This window comes from Semicossyphus pulcher, unplaced genomic scaffold (assembly GCF_022749685.1).
Source record: "Semicossyphus pulcher isolate SPU_LCO1_2020_fin unplaced genomic scaffold, fSemPul1.0.p SCAF_7, whole genome shotgun sequence".
In the NCBI taxonomy this organism is placed as follows: Eukaryota; Metazoa; Chordata; class Actinopteri; order Labriformes; family Labridae; genus Semicossyphus; species Semicossyphus pulcher.
In genome coordinates, this window is record NW_027211748.1 from 4,638,756 (window position 1) to 4,660,515 (window position 21,760).

Consider the following 21,760-nt stretch of genomic DNA (forward strand, 5'->3'; position numbering starts at 1 on the left):
CTTTCGTCTCTCATTCTCATTTTGCGTCTCCTCTCTCTTTACTCCCCTCTTTGTCTTTCTCTGCCTTGTTCGCGCTCACATCTCGGCTATTTTTTCCTCCTCTCTCTCTCACCTCGTCTTCATCACCCCTCCTCCTCCTCCTCTCTCTCTCTCCATCTTACATCATTTTCTCTCTAAACACCTCTCCCCCCTCCCTCCTCCTCTTTTCCATTTTACCTTTCTCTTTCACATGATTTAAATTCTGCACATCATCTTTCTTACTTTCCTCTTTACCTCTTACTCTGCCCTACCCATCTTTGGCTCGCCCTTCTTTATATGCTTTTTTCCTCCCACCTCTTTTATTTATCTCACTACATCCTCACTACTCCTCTTTCTTTCCACTGTTTCTTGTAACTTGTGCCCATCAAAGTCTCCCTTTCACTCCCCTTACATCCATTTCTCTCTCTCCCTTTTTCCGACTTTCTACCTTATCCTTTCCCTTCATCTTTTCCTCCCCATTTCTTTGCTCTCTCTCTCTCTTTCCCTTTCTTTCATGTTTCTCCTTCTTTTAACCCTTTCTTCCTGCTTCCCTCCCTGCGTCTTTCTCCCTCACCTGTGCCACATTCCCTTGTACCATCCTTGCATCTCCTTCACTTTCTCATACTATCTCCCCTCCTTCCACCCTCCCATTTTTCATCCTCCATCTCTTCTGTCACATCTCTCCCTTTCCTTCATCCCTCCATCCACTCCTGTTTCCTTCTTCCACTTGTCTCCTTTCTCCAGTCATGTCTTCTTCTACCTCTGTACACTGCTCTCCTCTCTGTCCTGCAAACTCCCCCTTCTGTCACCCCTTCATCTTGTCTCCCAATTTTCTTTCTTTCCTTGCATCTCTACCTCCTTTCTGTCCCATTTACCTTAATTATACTCTGTCCCCTTCTCTCCTTCTCCTCTACCTCTTGCCTCATTTTCCCTTCTCCTTTATTAGAATGAGACACTTTGAGAAAGGAAACTATAATCCTCCAAAAAAGTAAAACAGAAAGAACTTTGCACATCTTAAATATCCTTAAATAATTCATAACGCAGCTGATTTATATTTACACAAATGTTTGACTTCCTGTTTCTCCTCTTCCTCCAGCGCTGAGAGATAACCGCATCCAGCTGCACCGCTCGACATCCACCGAGCTCTCCATCACCATCGCAGCGGTGCAACTGTCCGACGAGGGCGAGTACACCTGCTCCATCTTCACCATGCCGGTCCGCACCGCCCGAGCCACCGTCACTGTGCTAGGTGGGGTAACGCAAACACACAGTGCACATTCACTCTGCTAGCTAACTGTGATAATGGGAAGATATCTGGCATCTCCATGTTGCCAAAAACAGAGGATGCAGACCTTGACTTAAACACTGGATGTTCTTGATAGAAAAAGTATTACTTTCTGTTTTCTATGATAACTTCTGTCGTTTCTCTCGCTCTAACCTTACTGCATCCTCTTGTCCTTGAAGGAGGATTCCTCTCTGTGAGGACCATCCTAAGGTTGCTTCAGATTTTATTCTCTTCTATGTAGACTCCTCTAAAAATCTGTTTTTCTTCTCACTGAGGCCCAGTGGTGCAGATTGACAGTCCTGCCTTCCTTGTGTTCGTACCCAGACACGTCTCCTTTGAGACTGATTGACGGCTGTAAGAATCAGCCTGAGTGCAGTCTATCTTCATTTCTCCCAAACCTGCAGGGTTTTGACAAATATAAATGGATGATTCGAAAGCTTTTGGCATCTTTTTTTATTTTCTCCTCACTTGGCGGGTTGTTTACAACAATTTTACAACAATGTCTGCTTTATACAACCTGCCAGACTGCACGGGAGTGTTGAAAAAAGTGGCTGAAATTCACCTTGATACGCCGCTGAGGCTTTGTGTCAGCCTGACCTAGCCCGCAGAGCCGAGCCTCTCTCAGAGCAGAAGGAAGTTTGACCCTGTGGAAGTTTGTTGTAAGTGTCACATGCAGGAGAGGCTGTGTGTTGGCAGGAGGCAGAGTATTGGTTAGTTTTGCACTTTTATAAAGTTAGGGGACTTATGAAGGACAGAGTTGAAAAACATGACTGCAATCAATGAAGCCAGGCCGAGGGAAGCTGATTTCAGGTCCTGTAGGGGAGAGCTGTAACAAGCTACACTTGGAACATCGTCGTATACGCCATCAGGACCTAGGAACCTCTTCATGGATCAGTGTGGCTTTAACCATCCCTGAGAAATAATCACAGGATTTGTCCACTCTGCAGGAAATACTTGCTAACATGCACGCTTAGCACAAACTAAGTAAAGTTAAAGTAATAATCTTGAAGATTTTCATGTAAATAAAAGTCTGTTCAATCACTATCTATCGCCGAATGAGGTAATGGGCCGTTCCATTTACCTCGGAAGTCGGAAGTCGGAACTGGGAATGATCACACCCGAGTTGACAGATCCAGTACAAGTCGGAAAACCAAGCTGGACGCCTCCAGTAAAACAGTTATTGTGCTTGCTCTCTTGGAATACAACTACAGAACAAATATGAGGTCCAACACATTGGACCGTACTGTGTGTACGACTGAATCAGTGTGACACAAATAAGAAAGAAGGGCTAATAAACAGTAGCTATATGCACGGATAGCTCTAGCCAGGTTAGCCATTGTGAGCAATACCAGTGGATAACAACGCATTATGCGGTATTTTGTGCATACAAATGCATACAAACACCATAACAACATGTACACGGCTGATTTAATGAGACACAATAAGACAGAAGTGATAATAAACAGTTAATACTACAGCTTTCATTTACTGTTGATGCACAGAGATTACGAGGTCGGGGTTGGCGAGTAAACAGTAATCTACTATGGCTGAACAAACAAAGAAAAGATGGATGACTACAGATACAACTTCAACAATAAGTGAAAATCCAAAGAAGAAGAAACAAACTCGACGCTCAGATGAAGCAAACAGTCTGAAAAGGAAAGCGACCGTCAGCCAGGAAAATCAAGAGTTACAACCGGAGCCAACCGAGGACGTCACACATGCAGCACTGTCTGGATATCTGGGAAGTGTGCTCCTGCAATTACCGTTTATCGCCATAGGTGCCGCCAAAGAGAACGAAATCTACGAATTTACAACTTAAAGATCCAGAAATGTTTTTCTGATATAATGTTGTGATTGTATGTGGTGGAGCTAAAAACCATACAATTGTCTGCATGTGTCGGTTTTTATCTGTTAGCATACGTTTCAAATGTCATGCATGCTAGTTCTGTTACCACTGAGACTAACACGCTTCGGTTTTAACATCGGCCAGCACCCACTTTTAGTTCTTCTAGACTTCTTTTCCATAATGACAAACTTTAAATGGTTTGTGACAGCAGACACATGTAGGTCATTTGCCTGAAAATATTACGTGTGGGGAAGGCATTGTTTGAAAAAATGTTACAATTGACCCTTCGTTAAGCCCCTTCCTTGAACGTCCACTGTCCAATCCTACGTTAGCAAGTGTAACTAGGCATGGGAAGCCTGTCAAGCTTTCAGAACAAGGAGAAATGCCAAAGAAGCCAAAAACTCGAGAGGAGAAATGACGGACATGGATTTAAAAATTGTGGAAGAAGTAGACTGGTTTCCGCTTGCGATCCTGTCTGGCCTTCACTACCGTCGCCGATGATATTGGCACAGCCTTTATTTTACCGCCCTTGGTTTGTGCCATTGTTGTGGCAAATAGGATTTTGTTGGGCTTGTGCCTTTAGGAGATCCAGCGTTTGGATCAAGCCCGCGATATGCGAGCAATATCCTGACGCTCTTTAAACTAAATACAAAAGTGGGATAATTTAGCTTTGGAGCAATGGGCTTAAACATATTCGATAATGAAAGTTATCATAGTCATAACTAAACATTAGCTTAAAATGAAACAATATATTGACTTACACCAGGGGCTCACAACCTTTTTGACTACACGGACCAGACAGGAGCATAATATTTTTGACGGACGGGGGGGTTGACACGCATGCACATAAATCACGGTCACTTAGAAATACAGACAGATCGTATCTGTATTTATTCAGTGAGGAGACTGCATCTAAGTTTTTAATACGCGACGAGCCAACGAGAGGGACGGCGCGGGTCAGAGACAAATGATCCATAGTGTGATCCTAGCACTTTATCTAAATTTATAACGTGATCCAGCAGTGAGCAGTTTATAATCATGCAGCGCAGTGAGGACACCGATCTGTGTGTGTTTCTCAGGCTCTGCCCCTGACTTAATAGCGTCACGATCGGTCCTGTATTTCCGTGGAAACCCTTCATAAAGCATTAAACACGTCTTCACGCGCTGTGATTGAGATGAGCCGGAGGTGATCCACGCTTAGTTTATCAGAGTTATCATGCTGTGCGGGGAGGAGACAGACGTTAGGAGAGGAGCAGATATGACGCAGACCTGTTTGTGTTTTGATGCTTGTACCTGAATCAATAACGTTGCGATCCATCCGTATTTCTGAGCACAGTTAAAGTATAAACGTCGTCTCCACAGGCTGTCATGTGCCCATATGCTGTGTAGTTCATATATTTCACTGACAAACACAGAGCTTTAGAGGGGCATCAGGCTTCTTGATCAAAGTTTCATGGGATGTGAAGCCAGGGTTGCCAGGTCCGCGCTTTTTCCAGCTGAATTGTGCCACTATTGAAGTGTCTTCAGAGGCACGGGGCCCTGTGTGGTTGCACACTTCACACAGCCCATTCGACGGTTCTGACTCCGCGTATGTTTGGAATGTCACAGACACCTATTGGGTTTCGCGGCCCGGTGCTGAACCACCTACGGCCGGTACCGGTCCACAGGTTGGGAACCCCTGACTTACACTGCTGCACAAGAACATTGTTGTTCCTGTATATGATTGTCCTGAACATGGATTGTCAAGATGTGGGGTGCCTGACACTCGCATTGGGACCGCTGAGCTTTAGCCTCCATTTTTATGTCCTCTTCCTTCTCAACACATTACATTCTGGATGTAGCTTTTGTTGTCGTCCTTTCTGTCGACTTCTCTCTGATATTTGGGAACTATTTTCGAGAAGTTAGCTATTATTTCCTGTGGAACATCTCTCAATGTTATAGTTGAAAAGGGCATAATATTTACATGCCGGTGCGAAAGCTTGTCAGGCGTAGCAACAGTAACTAAGGGGGGCGGGTCTTAGCCAAGGTTCAATTATGGCCTTCCCCTTTAAAGAGAAGCTATTTTTTTTGTTGCCTTTTTGTGCCACAGAAGAACTAAAAAATAGATAGACAAACTTGTTACGTATACTGAAACATTATCCCTCATCCCAGAGCCTCATGATGCCTTCATCCTGTTTGATCCAGATCCGTGCTTATAGCGTTAACCTTTGTGTAAGGTTACGACCTCGTATATCTCTCTGAAGATAAACCTGCTCCACTCATCTTCCTTGGGATGGATGTTATCACCGACGTGTGTGACGCTTCCCTGCAGCCTGCCATAAATTGCGGTCAGACCGTCAGCGGTGAGCGGGCCTGTTTATTGATTGGATATTGGGCTAATCGGCTTTGGGCCGCCACAAACCGTCTTTCAAGCATTGATTTTTATTAGTCGAGTTGTTATTGTTCCTCCATGTCGGTTTATTCTGGCCATATCTCATGGTTTCTCTTGAAGATGAGAACAAAGCAGCGTGCTTGGCAATACTGTAATGCACCATCTAATGGCAGCACAACCACAATAGAGACTTACAGTATACACAGGAGAGACAGCTGGTCGGATATTCCTGGGAGGTTGTGGTGGGCAGATTTACGGCCAACATTTCAAGGCCTCCAGTGCCACTTTTAAATTGCTGTGTAATGAAATTGAGTCATTCTTTGTGCTGATCACGAAAAACCCACATCCATTTACTCAACAAACAGGCTTCAATTTTGCATACTTGTAAGCTTATTTGTGATATTTAGGAGGTTTTTTCATCAGTTTTTGCTGTTTCCTCTCAGCGTTTCTAATTCAATACAGCATCATTTGCCAATAAATTGCTGGATGAAAACTGAGCTTCACAGCATTTCTGCCTAATTTCGTCTGAAACTGCACTTAGTGGAAACAAGAGATGCTAAATTTTTTAAAGTCAGGGTGGGGCAGGGTCAGTTATGTTTACAACGGCTGCTCAATGACTGAAAGTCCACAAGGTTGCTGCCCAAATTTGAGGTTTGTCAGTCAACAGCTGTGGAAGCATCCTTGAATAAACCATTTAGTTGATATTTATTCAAATGTTTTGGCAGCGCTGCAAGGTGTATTGAAAAGAATTCAATGTAGTCGCTGTGGACCACAGCCTGAGCAGAACGCCTGAAATGTTAATGTGATGTTTGTGTGAAAGGGGGGAGGGGGACGTGAGTGTCGGTGCAAGGGTGAAGGCGGCTCTACTTTAGCTCTTTAAATTCAAATTAAGATGAGAATCACTCCTCCGTACTTCGACCCGTTTTGCAGTAATTGTGATTCAAGCATTTCATATTGGCTGTAATTGACAGCTGTGACACTGTATTCTGCGTCCGATAAATATTTCATGACCCCCGAGAGAGAGCCAAACCATTAAAAATGTATGGTAAAATGTCTAAAATGCACAGGCCCCTATGGGGGAAATCAGCCAAAGATATCCAGTTTTGGCACAGCGGTGTTCATGCGTATGTTTTATTCCTGTTTTGACACGAGCAGCGTTTTGATAGACACATCCGCAAACACACACGGGCACATAACTGCTGAGTGTGGTCAGTTTGAAACTGCCGTGCTTCTGTTAGGGTAAAATGTGTGCCATGCCTCCGCGCTCTCTCCTGAGCTAAGCAGAGAATAATTTATCACGGCTTTATTCTCCTTTATTCTCCTTGTACGGGAAAGGGTCTCGACAGGGCTTCTCCAACCAGTTCTATACGTGCAGTATTATTCCCTTATTAATATTCAATGCTACTTTACAGCCAGAGAGCTTCCGCACACAGAGCACTACATCAAATACTGCTACATTAAAAATTGACCACGTTTTTATTTTTTTGATCTATACCTTTTTTTGTTCACAGCACTTTATATCGGAATGTTCCGGTCTGTGTCTGTTTGCTTATCCAACCTACAATCTATCTCTCCATCCGTCTGTCTGTCTGTCTGCTGTACATCCATCTATCGACAAGCCAACCGTCTATCTATCTATCTATCTCTCTATCTGTCTGTCTATCTATCTATCTATCTATCTATCTATCTATCTATCTATTTATCTATCTATCTATCTATCTCCTTCTCGCTCTCCTTTTCTCTCTCTCTCCATCCATCCATCCCTTCTTCTATTTCTCTCTCTCTCTCTCTCTATCATCTCTCTCTCTGTCTCTCTATCATCTCTCTCTCTCTCTATCTATCCATGCATTCATCCTTCTCTCTCTCTCTGTCTCTCTCTCTGTCCATCCATTCATCCTTCTCTCTTTCTCTACAATCCATCCATCCCGTCTTCTATTTCTTTTTCTCTCTCTCTCTCTCTCTCTCTCTCTCTCTCTATCATCCATCCATCCATCATCCATCCATCCATCCATCCATCCCTTCTTCTATTTCTCTCTCTCTCTCTCGCTATCATCCATCCATCCATCCTTTCCATCACGTTCAGGTCTTGTCAGTGTTGATCCAGAAGTGTAACTTTCCTTCGTCCCATCTTGACTCGGTCTCGTCTCTCCTTCGACATCAATCAGTCTAACTTTCTTTGCTCTTCTCTCTCTCTCTCTCTTTCTCTCTCTCTCTCTCTGTTTCCATCACTTTCTCTCTCTTCCCTTAATGACAGCGGTATGTGGTAGACAGCAAACCGAATGTTCTTCTTTCCAAAAAGCAGAATGACAGTGAGCGTGGCCAACTCTTGGAGAAAAGTGCCGCCCACAGCGACTCCAGATGGAGCGACGGCGAGGAAAGTTTAATTTTCTTCACTCTTGCCTTCGACAATGATGTGCAAGACAAAGTGTATTCTGAAATATTTGGCACTCTCCGGGTTGTGTTGTTTTCACTCCAACTTTCACTCCACGTTGAAATAGTAATTAAGCAGAAATGTTTTGTTATTGTAAATGACGGCTCTGGGTTGTGGAGGAACACCTGTGGGAGAGAGGGAAGACGAACCGTGAAATTTCGGTTTGGCCGGAGGTGTCTCATTGGCTGAAGTCATTTCCAACCCGACCTCATTTCATCCGTCTGTCCCTCTCAGTTTTTCTTTCAAACTATCACACGAGGCACCAGTGCCCTCCCGAAAAACCATTAAGTCTGACTGAGTCACTCTGAGTCCCATCTTGGCTTTTAACTAATGAATTCTGTGAGTCGTGTTTAATAATCTGAGCAAAATTTAATTTCCTTGACATTTTGAACTGACCTGAAGTACTTAGAGTGAACAGTCACACGCTATTATTTACCAGAGTGATTTGAAATGTAGAAATGCCATGGCTGTCAGAGTTAATGCAGACCTCATGCTGCTGATTTTAAAGCAATAAAGCATTATTATATTTCCCATTGAATTAATTGGATGTCCATCTCAGTCGGCAGCCAAGCTTCCTTTTGGGAGCTTCACATGTTGGAATAAATACTTCATGTGTTTGCCATGAGTACTGTTGGGATATTAAGTTTGTCCTTGGGAATAGTTTTGTCTCTATATTAAGCTTGTGAATGCCGCTGTCATAACTTACTTAAAAATGTGATCAGCATTCATCGTGGAACAATGCTCATCACAACTTCCCAGATACCACAGTGACATCTTTAAATTGCTCTTTTGCCCAACCAACAGTCCAAAACTGAAAGACTCTGCATTTACTGTCATACATAACAAAGCAAAGCAGCAGAATCTGTCAATTTAAAGACCCGCTCCAGTGAACAACAAGTGTTTTACCTTGTAAACATCTCCATGTGGTGTTTTTTATGCTCTACAAGACACATTAGGGACAACATCAGCAGTCATCTCCATGGCTGGGCCTGTCTGCTTTTAAACTGCAGTGTACCAAGGACAGGCTGAACAACACGTTTTCAGATTGGCAGGTTTGAGACGTCACAAACCTAAGGAGCCAATCCCGTTAATCGACGGGGTGACGCTATCTATATCATTATGTGTAACCTATGGCAACCACTTCGGCGATGCGCGAGCCAGCTGTAACCGCCATTATAATTTTTGCAAACTCACTACTGAATACTAACATTAATGTTACTACTGCTAATTACTACATTTCAAGCTAGCTAAGTTGCCACTAAATGATGGCAGAGACGTGTTTTGTTTTCGCGACGGAGGGGGCGTTTGGAAATTCGCATAATGGGCGGGGACTATGTAGATTCAAGAATTTTTAATGAGGGAGAAGGAGGAAAAAAAAAACATATCAGACACAATTTATTATTTTGTGCAGAGCATTTTATACGTCTGAAGACATGACTGGAGCTGCTCTTTAAGAAGCCTTTTTTCTTAAGAAAGTACTGAAACGGGGCGCAGGTTTAGCTCTCTGGGTCTGTTGAAGTTGGCAATGCTGCTTGCACATTGACCACTAAGCATCATGGGGTAGGTTAATTATAAGAGCAGGAGCCCAATGTATAGAGGCGATGTCCTCGAAGCATCGGCTGTGGGTTCGACTCCAACTCACTGCCCTTTGGTGCACGTCATCCCGACTCTCTCTTCCCCATTTTCTGTCAATCTTCAGCTGTCCTATAGATGAAGGCCAAAAAAAATCGTAAAAAATAAGAATTACTCAAACGAAATGTTGATTACCGAATTCGGTTAGAAATGTATTTTCTTTTGATTGACTAAACATTGCAGCCCAGACCCAGCAAGAGTCCCACTGTGTTTAACATGAGGCTCACCAAGAGATGCCTCCATCCAAAGCACCACATCCTTATTGGGCCTGATACTGACCTAATTATAGTAAGCAGATCTGGTATCGGCAAGAAAAACGATTGAATATCGCTCCTTTGTCAATATTTTTCTGTGCCACAACAGACCCCATTATGTAACTGCTGAATGGAGATATCATCAAAGAAAATAACAAGAATGTTATTGAATGTCTATCAACCCTTTAACCTTATTGCCAAAATAAATCAACAGCCGATATGAGACACTTGGATCTGGTCTTCAAAATCATTCACAAAATAACCAGGAAGGAATTGATTCACATAAACAGCTTCTGATCTGCCACCGCTGTGGTTAATGTTTGGTTGAGTTAGAGCTCGGAAAAACACTTTGCTGCAGCTCGGGAAGGATTGTGGTCACGGATGAAAGAAACCAAAATTGATATTTGGTAGGAAGTGTGGTTCAAAAACCCTCTTGAGTATTAAACTGACAACCTAACCTCGGCTCTAGCAGCTCCTGTGGTGCTCTAACGACATGAAGTCACGCCCTTCCTTACACAATTGTCACTATTTGCCCACTTTAAGTGACTGGCTGTCAGTGAAACAGCAATATTGGAGTGCACCTGCCCTGATGGACACTGATGAGGACACAGCAGGTTTGATGCTCGTGGAAGGTCAGAAGCGTTGCAGACATTTCAGCTGCTGTGCCGTGACTCTGAAGCATTTTTAGGGCAAATCTTAGCGAGCCTGCATCATTATTTTTCTCCCCGAGCTGGTTTCCATCAGAGCTTTCAGAATTGACCAAATAAAGTCGAGCTCATCTGTGCTATTGAGGACGCTGTGTCAAATTCTGCAGCTGTTATTCATTTTCTCCCCAATTTTGACTCACAACAACTTTACAAAGAAATGTGCTGCACTTGATTGAAGCTCAGCGATCGGCCCTGACCTCTTTTGCTTTGCCTGGCTACAAGGTGAGCCCTGCAGCATAAAAGTTCCCCCTCTCTCTAACTCATTCTGTCTCCCTCTCGCTCTAGGTGTGCCCGGTAAACCTCAGATCTCAGGCTTTGAGAATGCGGTGCCCGAGGGGGGCAAAGTCACCCTGACCTGCACCAGCACCGGCAGCAAACCCCCCGCCGTTCTGCACTGGTACCTAGGAGACCTCCAGCTGGAAGGTGAGACACACAGAGAGTGTGTGGATGCTCTGTGTGTGTGTTTGTATTGTGGGGTCAGAAAAATGTGCGCTGGCCGTGTCTGTTGTTGTTGTACTCTTGCTGGATCTGTGTGTGTGGTCAGGAAAGTGCATTGGTGTGATTGTGTGTATGTGTGCGAGTGTGTAGCCGTGAGGATATTCCACAGGAATGCGAGGATGTGGTTTGTGTGTGTGTGTGTTTCTTTGTGGACTTAAAGTGTTTGCGTGATGCTGCGGTAGGCTACTGAGTGTGTACGGGGATTTGAAAGTGTACCTGTATTTGATTGTGCGTGTGTTTCTGAATGTGATCATGCTGTGTGTGTGTGTGTGTGTGTTGCGTCCTTGCCACGTTGCCTGCTGTCGCTCTGTGTGTCCTGCCTGCATATGTGTGTGTGTGCAAGTGCAAGATCATGCTGCTCGTGTGTGTGCGAGTGCAGAAGAATCCCGCTGCGAGAGTGTTTGCGCCCTTCTCTCCTGTCATTCATGTCTTGATCCTTTAAATTAATTCCCATGCATGCATCCAGGAACTGTGTGTGTGTTTGCTTTTATTGTTTTGTGTGTGTGTGTGTTGATGCAGAGTTTATTTCTGCAAGTGTATGTGTGTGTGCGCGTGTCATCCGTTGAGCTGCAACATATCTGCAACTGAGAGCGACACAACAGCGAGCGAGAGATATACAGCGTGGGTCGGATCGAGCCGGGGATAACGGCAGAATCAGGCAATAAAAGGCCGGGCGGAGGAGAGGATGAAGGGATGAGGCTGAACAGAGAAACAGAGATAGGGAGAGCTTTGCATGAGGTCAGACTGCTTGGTCTTTTGTTACTGATAAACAAGAAAAATGAGCAGGGAAGAGAAAGAGAGAGGCAGAAAGAGAGAGCACAGCGAGGATGTCAGGAGAGGACAAATTAACCGTCTTTCTTCTTACAGATAAACTGAGAATCAAGCGGCCGATTGGCAGCCTCTGACTCACACCAGAGGTATTGGCAGTGGTCGCGTTTCTCCAAATTACGCCTGTACACCCCTCCCTCCGCCCTTCCCGTTTCTTGTTTGCCTCATCAGTCAAAGGTTTTCTGTTTTGCTTTACTGAGCAGAACAAACATGTTGGAAGTGTTGTTTCTGTCGCCCTTTTGCTCCCTCCACCATCTGCCGTCACCACAAACAATAAGCGCTAAGCTGTGTTAGCACAGGAGAGAACAGCGCCCTCTGTCTGTGCGTTTACAGAGCTTCGGCAGATGTCCCGCCAAATCTGTAAACCTCAGTGTTCAGACTGCTAGATCGTCTTTACAGTGGTCTTTTCTTCAGTGATTACACTAATGTGATATGATGTTATAATATGATAGTTATTTATTGATGTGAAAATGCTACACTCGGGCTTTGTAATGCAAAAATGCCCATCTCTTGTCCTGACGCCTTGGCAGCGTTGGTGTTTAGTATAATTATGGATTGAAATGAATCGAAAGAATGGACTGAAGCTACAAAGAGAGGGAGAAATGGGAGAGCTGCCTGCCTGAGGACAGATTATCTGGTCTTTTTGTTACAGACAAACTGAGAACAGGAGACAGAGGGGAAGAGGAGTCTGGAGATTGTTGCTTTTTAAAGCGATCAGATTTTGGTTTAAAGGGTCAGCTAGCCCAGAACACAAAAAGATGTATTTTTCCTCTTACCTGTAATGGGATCTAGCCACGCAGACACTCTCTTGAGATTTCCGCAGACGATACAATATAATGGAGGTGAATGCAATTTTGTTTGTGGTGCTCGCAACATTGAAGAGTTTCATTAAAAAGATTCCACAGCAACATGTCTCTGCAGAAACAATGTTTTGATCGCTCTGGATAACCTGGCTGTGGAGAGATTTCACAGGAACTGTCTCTGCTGAAGAAATAGGCCTTAACCATTGAAGTATGGTTACACCGGACTGAGCTGCACTTATGATTCACATCCAGTGCCAGAGCAGAGAGGAGTTAGCCCTTTATGTAGCATGATGGAGAGTGAAGGTTGGGAGGTATGAGAGCTGGATGGGCGTGTAGCTGACTACTTTAATAAATGATATAGATAATGATATTGAATATTTAAAACATGTTCATATTACAGGCTGTTTGAAGGACAAGTTTGGAACGGCAATAGAGATGAAGGTATAGAGAAAGGAGAAAGAAGCAGACAGGCCGAGGAGCCTTAACCTATAGCAGCAAGAGTAAAGACGAGCTAACTAGCTAGCTAACTTTACCTTAAACTTTTGAGATAAAATGTGCAGCAACAAAGTAAAGAGAGCCAGCTACACATTAAATTGAAAAATTCAGAAAGGCTGCAGATCCAGCAGCTTAATTAGCTAACGTTATTGCTGTTGTTAAAGTTAGCAAGCTAGCATTTATTAAGGGCCGGTGTCCACGAAAGGCATTTTCTTAACAAAACCTGTAGTTCAGCGTTTTCAGCGCTCGGCGTCCTCAGTGCAAAAACGCCCTCAGTGTCAGCTGTTTTTTGTCACTGCGTTCTCAGTTGAAAATAGATAAACTTTTTGAACACCGCCACACTCGTCAATGTCACTTCTCCCTCCACTTCTCCCATCAAAATCAAAAAGGTGCGGGACTTCTGAAATCAACTTTATCAACAGCAATAGCGTTAGGAGAAGCTTTTTTTCGAGGGTACAATTTCCAGGTGTCGAGCTGCTGCTAATGCCAGGACACGATTCATTTCTATTGGTTTACTTTTCTTTACTATATTTCCTTATAATAAAAGCAAATATTAAACATACAGAGCGATTTAGAACAAACTCAATGGTCACAGGGGAAGCGGATGTGCCGCCAGAAAACTTCCATAACCAAGCAACAGTAGGCGCCGGTGAGAAGCGCTCTGAAATTGAGGTTGTGGGCGCCGCCAGCGCAAAAAATGCTGTTAGTGGACACAGGCCCTAAAGAATGGCAAGTTAGCGAGCTAGTAAAGGAATATAACAGAGTAAAAACCAGTAACCCCCACCCCTTATGACCCCAGAATATCTGTTTTACACTTAAATTAAGCTTAAGATGTTGCTGTGACCACAGCTTATCCAAACAATAGGTGAAATGTATATATTATCGCAGCATGACCATGTGTGTTGTGAGACATCTGGCTGTGAGAGAAGGATCCAGAAGGATCAACAAGCGTTAAAGCAAATGAACCAGCAGTGGGGTCAAAGTAACGCAAACAGCTGTTCAGCTGGGAGTTTACATCCTCTGACCGAGCGCGATCGACCCAGCGGAGTGTGTACAGTACCCTAAAAATAAACCAAGATAGTGACGCAGCACAATCAACCTAACATTTCTGAGTGCATTATTAGTAAAATAGTGCCCCTTAAACTGTTGTTTATGTGCCATAACAGGATCTTTGGCAGGACCTCGCAAATATATTGCTTAAATAAATCATTTTTAAATGGTTCATTGAATGAAGAAAAACATCATCATGAACCTAATGCAGGGTTTTTGCTGAATCACTGGTCTTGTCTGCTGGCAGGGTTGCATCCAAAGTAACAGGGAACATTAGTTCTGTTCTGTTTAATTTGGCTGAAGCGACCCTTTAAAGCACTGTGAGAACAGAGACAAATAGAGACGGACAGAGAGAGATTTGACGGAGATCAACTGGATGTGAATGATGGTGTGTTCGAGGCCTCGCCCAGCCGTCCTGACTCCAGACAACACCAATCAGTCATCGCTGCAACGACACTCTATCACACACACACCCCGTCGGTCAACACACAAACACTGGTAATAGACTGATGATAATCACGCACACACTCTGTCACAACAGTGCTCATCTCCGGCTTGATAGGAGAAGAGCACCCCAGGTCAGCATGCTATTATTACAGCTTCTCATTCATGCAGTTGTAGTCTAGGTATGTGAGTGTGTGCGTGCGTGTGTTAGAAATACTGCTGCTTCTCTGACAGCTTCAGTGACAGTAAAGCAAAGAAGGAGAAAGAGAGAGAAGGGAATGAGGCCGACACAGATGCAGAGAGAGAGTGTGTGTGTGTGTGTGCGAGGGAGAGAGAGGCGCCTTGTATCAAGAAAGTGACAGTGAGGGTCTGCGGAGAAAACAGAGAACAGAGGGAAAGAGTGAATGAGCGGGTGTGTGTGTGTGTGTGTGTGTGTGCATGAAAATAGACGGAGCGACTGCAAAGATACAGAGAGAGTGATGGAAGTTGCAAAAAGGCGATGGAAGAGGGAGACTGAGGGAGAAAGAGAGAGCAGGCAGGGAATTAAGAAAACCACAGAAGAAGAAGAAGAAGCGAGGCGGCTTTGCGGCTGAGAGGGAGCGCAGACTGGGGGCAGAGGATGAAGTGAAGGGGGGGACCAGTTTTAAAGAAGAGGGGGACTGGTGAGCGCAACAGGAGAGAGGGGAGAGGAAAGGAGGAAAGGCTGACGAAATGGAGAGAGAAATCCGGAAAGAGGATTTAGATAGAGGGGGGGAAGAGGAGGAGGAGGGGAGATGGAGGAGTGCGGGAAAGGGAGTGGTAATTGAGAAGAATGAAAGGCTAAGAGCTTTGAAGACTGTATTAGTTGTACTGTGTGAAAGGGCTATGGATCATTTAGTGACATCGATGTATTGGATTGAGGATAATGGGGATTTATGGTGGCAGTTAAGGCCATACCAGCTGAATACCGGCCCAAATTGTCATAATGCGGGACGTGGGGCGGATGGCGAAGCCTACATGGGCGTGTGTCCATATGGAGGATCGTAATGTAAGAGAGGAGCGAGAGAGACAGGAAGCAGCACTCGGCCGTTCATAGCTGCAACGTGATGAAGTAAAAATCCTGCATTTGAATTTCTACTTAAATAAAAGTAAAGAATCTGCCTCATTTGCTGAAAGAAAAAAAAAAAGCGGTGCCTCTGAGACTTCTTTATAATTATGCATATTATATAACACCTGCCTTTTGCAGCTTTATTAGTGCCACAAAGTAGCTCTGAGGTCTAAAAGTGTTGAGGGCAAAATGTGAGCCACAGCAGATTTGAAACAGAAGTTTTAACAGAATAAACAGATTCCACGTCGCCTGGATTTGTTTTGTTACATCCTTTTTCAGAAAGGAATAAATTCATGTCATGACCGTCACAAGATCCCAGAGCTCAAAACCACGTCTTCTAAAGCTGCCTGTTTTGTCGCTGTTAGATTTTGCAGTGATGGAAAAAAACAGTTATACATCAAATTCAAGAAGCTGCAGCCAATGAATGATCGACATTTTACTTCAGTAATAAAGTAATAATATGATAAATGAACCATTTTAACACTAATTATTATAGAGCTGTTAAAAATGTAACATTTCCACATTAAAATGTAAAAACAACCAGAGCTAGTTAGTTAAATGATCCTGAATGTTTCCAACAATACTGACATCCAGGGTTACCTGTAATTGTATTTCAGGTTACAGGTGTTTCATTAGATTCCCTGTCAATGGTGTCATATCGCCCTTGTAAGTTTATTTGATACCCTCACTCGTAATCAAAGTAATAATCTCAAAGATTTTCATTTAAATAAATGTCTGTTAAGTCTCTATCTATCGCCAAATGAGGTAACATAATAGTGATTGAGCCTATGGCCCACTGATGAAAGCATCGGTGGCGACTTCACAAGCGGCGCCCAGTTAGTGACGTGTTTTCCATCAGCCAGCAGTGGTTGGTCTGCCAGAGAGGGTAGGCGGAGCTAAGTGGCTGCTTTTCCGGTCTTTGCAAGTGTTGCGAGTAAACAGTAATCTACTATGGCTGAACAAACAAAGAAAAGATGGATGACTACAGATACAACTTCAACAATAAGTGAAAATCCAAAGAAAAAGAAACAAACTCGACACTCAGATGAAGCAAACAGTCTGAAAAGGAAAGCGACCGTCAACCAGGAAAATCAAGAGTTACAACCATGACAAAGGGAGCCAATCGTGGACGTCTGGTTAAATTGGGAAGTGTACTCCTGTAATTACTGTTTATCACCTTTCGGGGCGCCAAAGGGGGTGAAATTGAGATCTTCGAGACAAAATCTTTAAAATTTCCGCACTAAAATGTCCAAAAACAATGAGACTTGTTTTATATATATTATTGACTTTTGTGGGAAGGAAGTCGGCTAACTAGCTAGCTAGGGCCTCTGGCAATAGCAACAGCAATTTCATCTATAAAGCACATTTCATTACAGGTAAGCTCAATGTGCTTTACATTGGGGGTAAAACACAGAAACAAACAAACATGAACGACATATAAAATCAAATTAATGAAACATGCATTCAGACACATCACAGAGAAATCAAACACCCAAAAAGAGAATAAAATAACATACAACCACTGGCACAAGTGATCACACACACACACACACACGTATGCTCAGGAGAATAAATGGATTTTGAGTTTAGTTTTAAAAGTAGACACAGTTGTGATGTACCTCAGGTCAACAGGCAGCTTGTTCCAGAGGACCACAGTAACTAAAAGCCCCCTCACTGGACTTGGATCTAATGCTGGGTACAGCTAAAAGACCTCCACCTGATGACCCGAGGGGCTAATAATAGGATTTTAAATGTGATTCTGTATTGTACGGGGAGCCAATGAAGTGTTTAGACTACCGGTGTGATGTGTTCAAATGTACTTGTACGTGTGAGGACTCCTGGAGTAGACTGGAGGCGTCCTACTGATTGTTTAATATTGATGTTGATTAATATTTTTTTTATTGCTCACTCGTGATTTAGCATGAATAATTATTGCTGCTCACAATGGTGGTCGTTTAATAATGAAGACAACAACTCCCATAATCCCACGCAACGTTACAACTTTAGCAAACTGCACCTTTTGTTATTGTTAAAAGCCCCCTAGTGGTGGAAATTACATACTGTGCCTTTAATACCTGAGAAAGTGGTCAAAGTGGAGCCAATTTTGACAACTTTATAAAACTGTTTAATTTATTAGATTGCATCATATTTCAAGAGCCGAACATATAGTTTGTGTTTAAATAAAGTTAATCATGACTGTAAGTGTAAAATAATTGGAGCAAAGTTGATAGATCAGTGTTTGCATCAGTATTGTAGTGATATAAAGTAAGAATACAGCAGAAAAAGCCAATTTTATCTGTGTCAATGACCTCCACCAGTGGAGATAGATGTAGTCCAGTCAGACATAGTAAGACAAAACTAAAATATGACCCAGCAGTTACGCTCCCCTGGTTATTCAGCAGGACTAATTCAATCTCTTTCTAAATTCGATGACCTTCTCTGAACGCTCTTTCACCGTCCGTAATCCGATTTCCGCTTAAAACTGATGACCGTTTGATTATTCTAAAACCGTCCCCCCTTATCAAGGGAAGTGGGACTTTTTGCTGAGCATGCACGGATGTGTTTAACCACATATTACTGTCTATTCACAGTTACACATTTTCACACCTCACTCATGCCAAGTAGAACCAGAGTCTCCTACATCTGACGGCTGAGCAGCTTCACTGGAGTAGCCGGGGGTTAAGCGGCTTGTTCTCTTGGCAAAGTAGCTGAATATTAATGAGTTTTACTCTCTCATTTACTTTGCATCCCACAGTGGTCCAGCCGGCCTTTTCTCTAATATTCCTCCAGATCGAGATGTAGGGCTGCAACTGAACATTTCTTTCATTACTATGAGGTCTTCTTCTGCTGGAGCTTTTGTCTATAAGCTGTAAGATACAGGTGAAAATCTCCATGACAGTTCAGCTGAAGCCAAAGTGGCGGCTTTTTTTTACTTGTTTTGACCGGCCAAAACTCAAAGATATTCCACACAAGCAGTAAATGTCACATTTTCAAAGGTCTTCAGTTTGATTTCTTTCTCTCACAACAACAATATGAAACACAAAGAGCTGCGAATACTTACTTCTGAGGAGCAGAGCCCAGCTAATGATTTTTACTTGAAAAATGTCTTGAAATGATTCATTGATGAAATAAATCGTTGAGGATAAAATGCTGCAGACTGGCAAAGAGTGCAACAAGTTCCCCTGTTATTAATCTATTATAAGTTTAAAGTGCATTAGGATCATTTCTACATTCGAAACATATTAATTAGGATGGATTTCACATGCAGATCAATTAGTTTCCTTTCACCTCTCACAAGATTTCACTGAGCTGAATTAGCATTAAAAACACATGAAGCTCTCTCTGCCCACTGGCAGATTCATACCCTCCATTATAAAACCCACATTTTACATCTCATAAGCAGACTAAATAATTTTGGTTCCATCTTCTAATCGATTAATTGACTAATTGTTCCAGCTCTAATGCCGAACCTATGTTCACAAGCACACTTCTCCAGCCTGAAAGGCCCCACCATGCGGGACGCAGTAATTGCTGCATCCAGTTGTTTGATTCTCCTAATATGATTTTTATGGCGGATTGTACACTGGAGGGTTGAGGCATCAGCAGCACCGGAACCTCATCTGCGTCGCATCGCCACCTGGGGGGAAGTTAGTCTCAAGGTTGTTCCAGTTGCCCACCTTTTTATTCGAGGAATTGGAGTTTTAATGAAAAAAAGTACGGGCGCCCCATTAAATTTGCAGCAGGTGCCGAGAGGATAGTCGAGCTTAAATATTAAAGAGGGAGAATGCAGCACACACTTCCACTAATTGAATATTGATATTTATTTTTAATGATTCAAAAGTCATTAAAATGTAACTTTGATGATATGATGTGTTTTTGTAATGAGCGGGTATTTTGTGGACCAACTTTTGAACTATTGCTGATAGTGATGAATCCTGTGATAAGCAGCTGGTATCATACAATTAACCTGTGTTCTGTAACCTGAGCACATAGAGAAGTTTGGATCAAAGATATGTGTTAAAGCATGTGGGGCCTTTTTTGTTTCATGCTAGTTTTTTAAAGATATAAGAAGATTTTCATGTAAATAAATGTCTGTTAAGTCTCTATCTATCACCGAATGAGGTAACACAATGGTGATTGAGCCTGTGGCCCACTGGTGAAAGCCTTTGCATTTGCAGTATCACAGACTGGGTGTTGGTGGTGACTTTCATGGAAAAACAGAGTCTGCCAGAGTACACTATGAAAAGCAACCTATATATTTTGATAGAGTAAATTTTACCCTATGTTTTGAATGAAGAGTACCTAAATTTAACAACAATGATGCACTAAAATAAATTGGGTAAATTCTACTTAACATTTCTCAATAGATTACACAACTAATCACTTAATAAAAAGGAGTAATAACAACTCTTGACACATGGAGACAGACAACTTTTCACGCTGACACTCGCAGGCAAGAGTCCCCGATGAACCTAACCAGCATGTTGGACTCCTGGGAGGAAGCCGGAGTACCTGGAGGGAACTCACGCATGCACAGGGAGAACATGCATCCTCAACACAGAAAGGCCTCCTGCGTTTGATCCGGGATTTGAACTAGGAATCTTCTAGCTGTGAAGCGACAGCGTTAACCGTGCAGCCTTTTGGGAATTTAATTTCTTGTTATATACAAACACAGCGACTACAAATCGTCTGGTATATCTAACTAAAAAATATATAAACCCCAATGGCTCACCAATGCTTGCGATACTCGCACCTATTAATCCAACCCTGGCCTGCAGCCAAGGACAGTCGTTGACACGTGTGCACTCTGCAGTACAGGCCCGATACCTGTGGGTAGATTATATGTTATTTTGGGCTGCAGTTGTTACTGTTGAAAATTAGGTAATGCAGGTAAACTTAACTAACTTCTATTAATTCACTTGCTGACTTATATACTTTTAGTTTAATTTACACAATTTGCATGAATTTTATTTACTACTCTCCTTTTTTACAGTGAAGGCGGAGCTAAGCGGCTGCTTTTCCGCTCTCTGCAAGTGTTGCGAGTAAACAGTAATCTACTATGGCTGAACAAACAAAGAAAAGATGGATGACTACAGATACAACTTCAAAATAAGTGAAAATCCAAGGAAGAAGAAACAAATTGGACGTCGGACGTCACACATGTAGCACTGTCTTGATATCTGGGAAGTGTGCTCCTGTAATTACCGTTTATCGCCATAGGTGCCGCCAGCGACAATGAAACTGAGATCTTTGAGGTTACAACTTTAAAGACAAAACTTAGTCGGTTCAAATAAAGTAAATGCACTTGTTTAACCCTTGTTGTCACATATAAGCTCTTTAAGAGAGGCATGTATCTCTCTTCCCCAATTAAGGCTGTGTTTTAATTTATGCTAACAGGCATAAATAGGCGTATGGCTGCTTTCCATTTAACACTGATCCACCATCACTTTTCACACCTTTATTTTTACCTCTACACACCATCAGCTCTACACACAGAGAACCAGCCTTTTAACTAGCCTGAGTGTCAGACTTTCATACATCACACTCATTAATAAAACCTGCACTAATTGATTTTCTGGCTGCGTGGAAGCAGCGAAACAAGCTGCAGCCAACATTTACATGTCATCACCTTATGTACTTTTGCAGGTGAGACTGAGCAGCAGCATCATTTACATAGAGCCACATGTCTCACCTGTTGAGTAAGAGTTCAATGCTTTCCTTCATCTCTAATTTGCAAATCGGTTTGGCCCACTGCGCTGGGGAAACCTGATGAAGGAAACTGAACACAAATGTTCTAGAGCCTAAAAAGACTGAACAACTCCATAGAGCAGGTCACAAGTCCTTCAAATGATCTGTTTCACATATTCCTCTAAATATAAAAACATTATAGCTGTTTAAACATCTTAAAGTCAACTGGGTCGGCGTTGCACCGGACAAGGGTTAAGACTTTGGGACGCCAGTGGCAACACTTACAAAAAAACTTACCAGCTCCAAAACGTTTGGCCCCA

The 21,760-nt window shown here is 42.9% G+C and overlaps 1 protein-coding gene across 2 annotated transcripts in view; it reads left to right on the forward strand.

Annotated features, from left to right (window-relative positions):
* Positions 1–21,760, forward strand: part of cadm3 (cell adhesion molecule 3) — a 118,531-nt gene that overhangs the window by 69,122 nt on the left and 27,649 nt on the right. For both annotated transcript variants that reach the window (XM_069684019.1, XM_069684020.1), the window contains exons 4-5: positions 1,115–1,267; positions 10,833–10,970. In XM_069684019.1, coding sequence (XP_069540120.1) covers positions 1,115–1,267; positions 10,833–10,970 — 291 coding nt within the window. The remainder of the gene's footprint in view (positions 1–1,114; positions 1,268–10,832; positions 10,971–21,760) is intronic.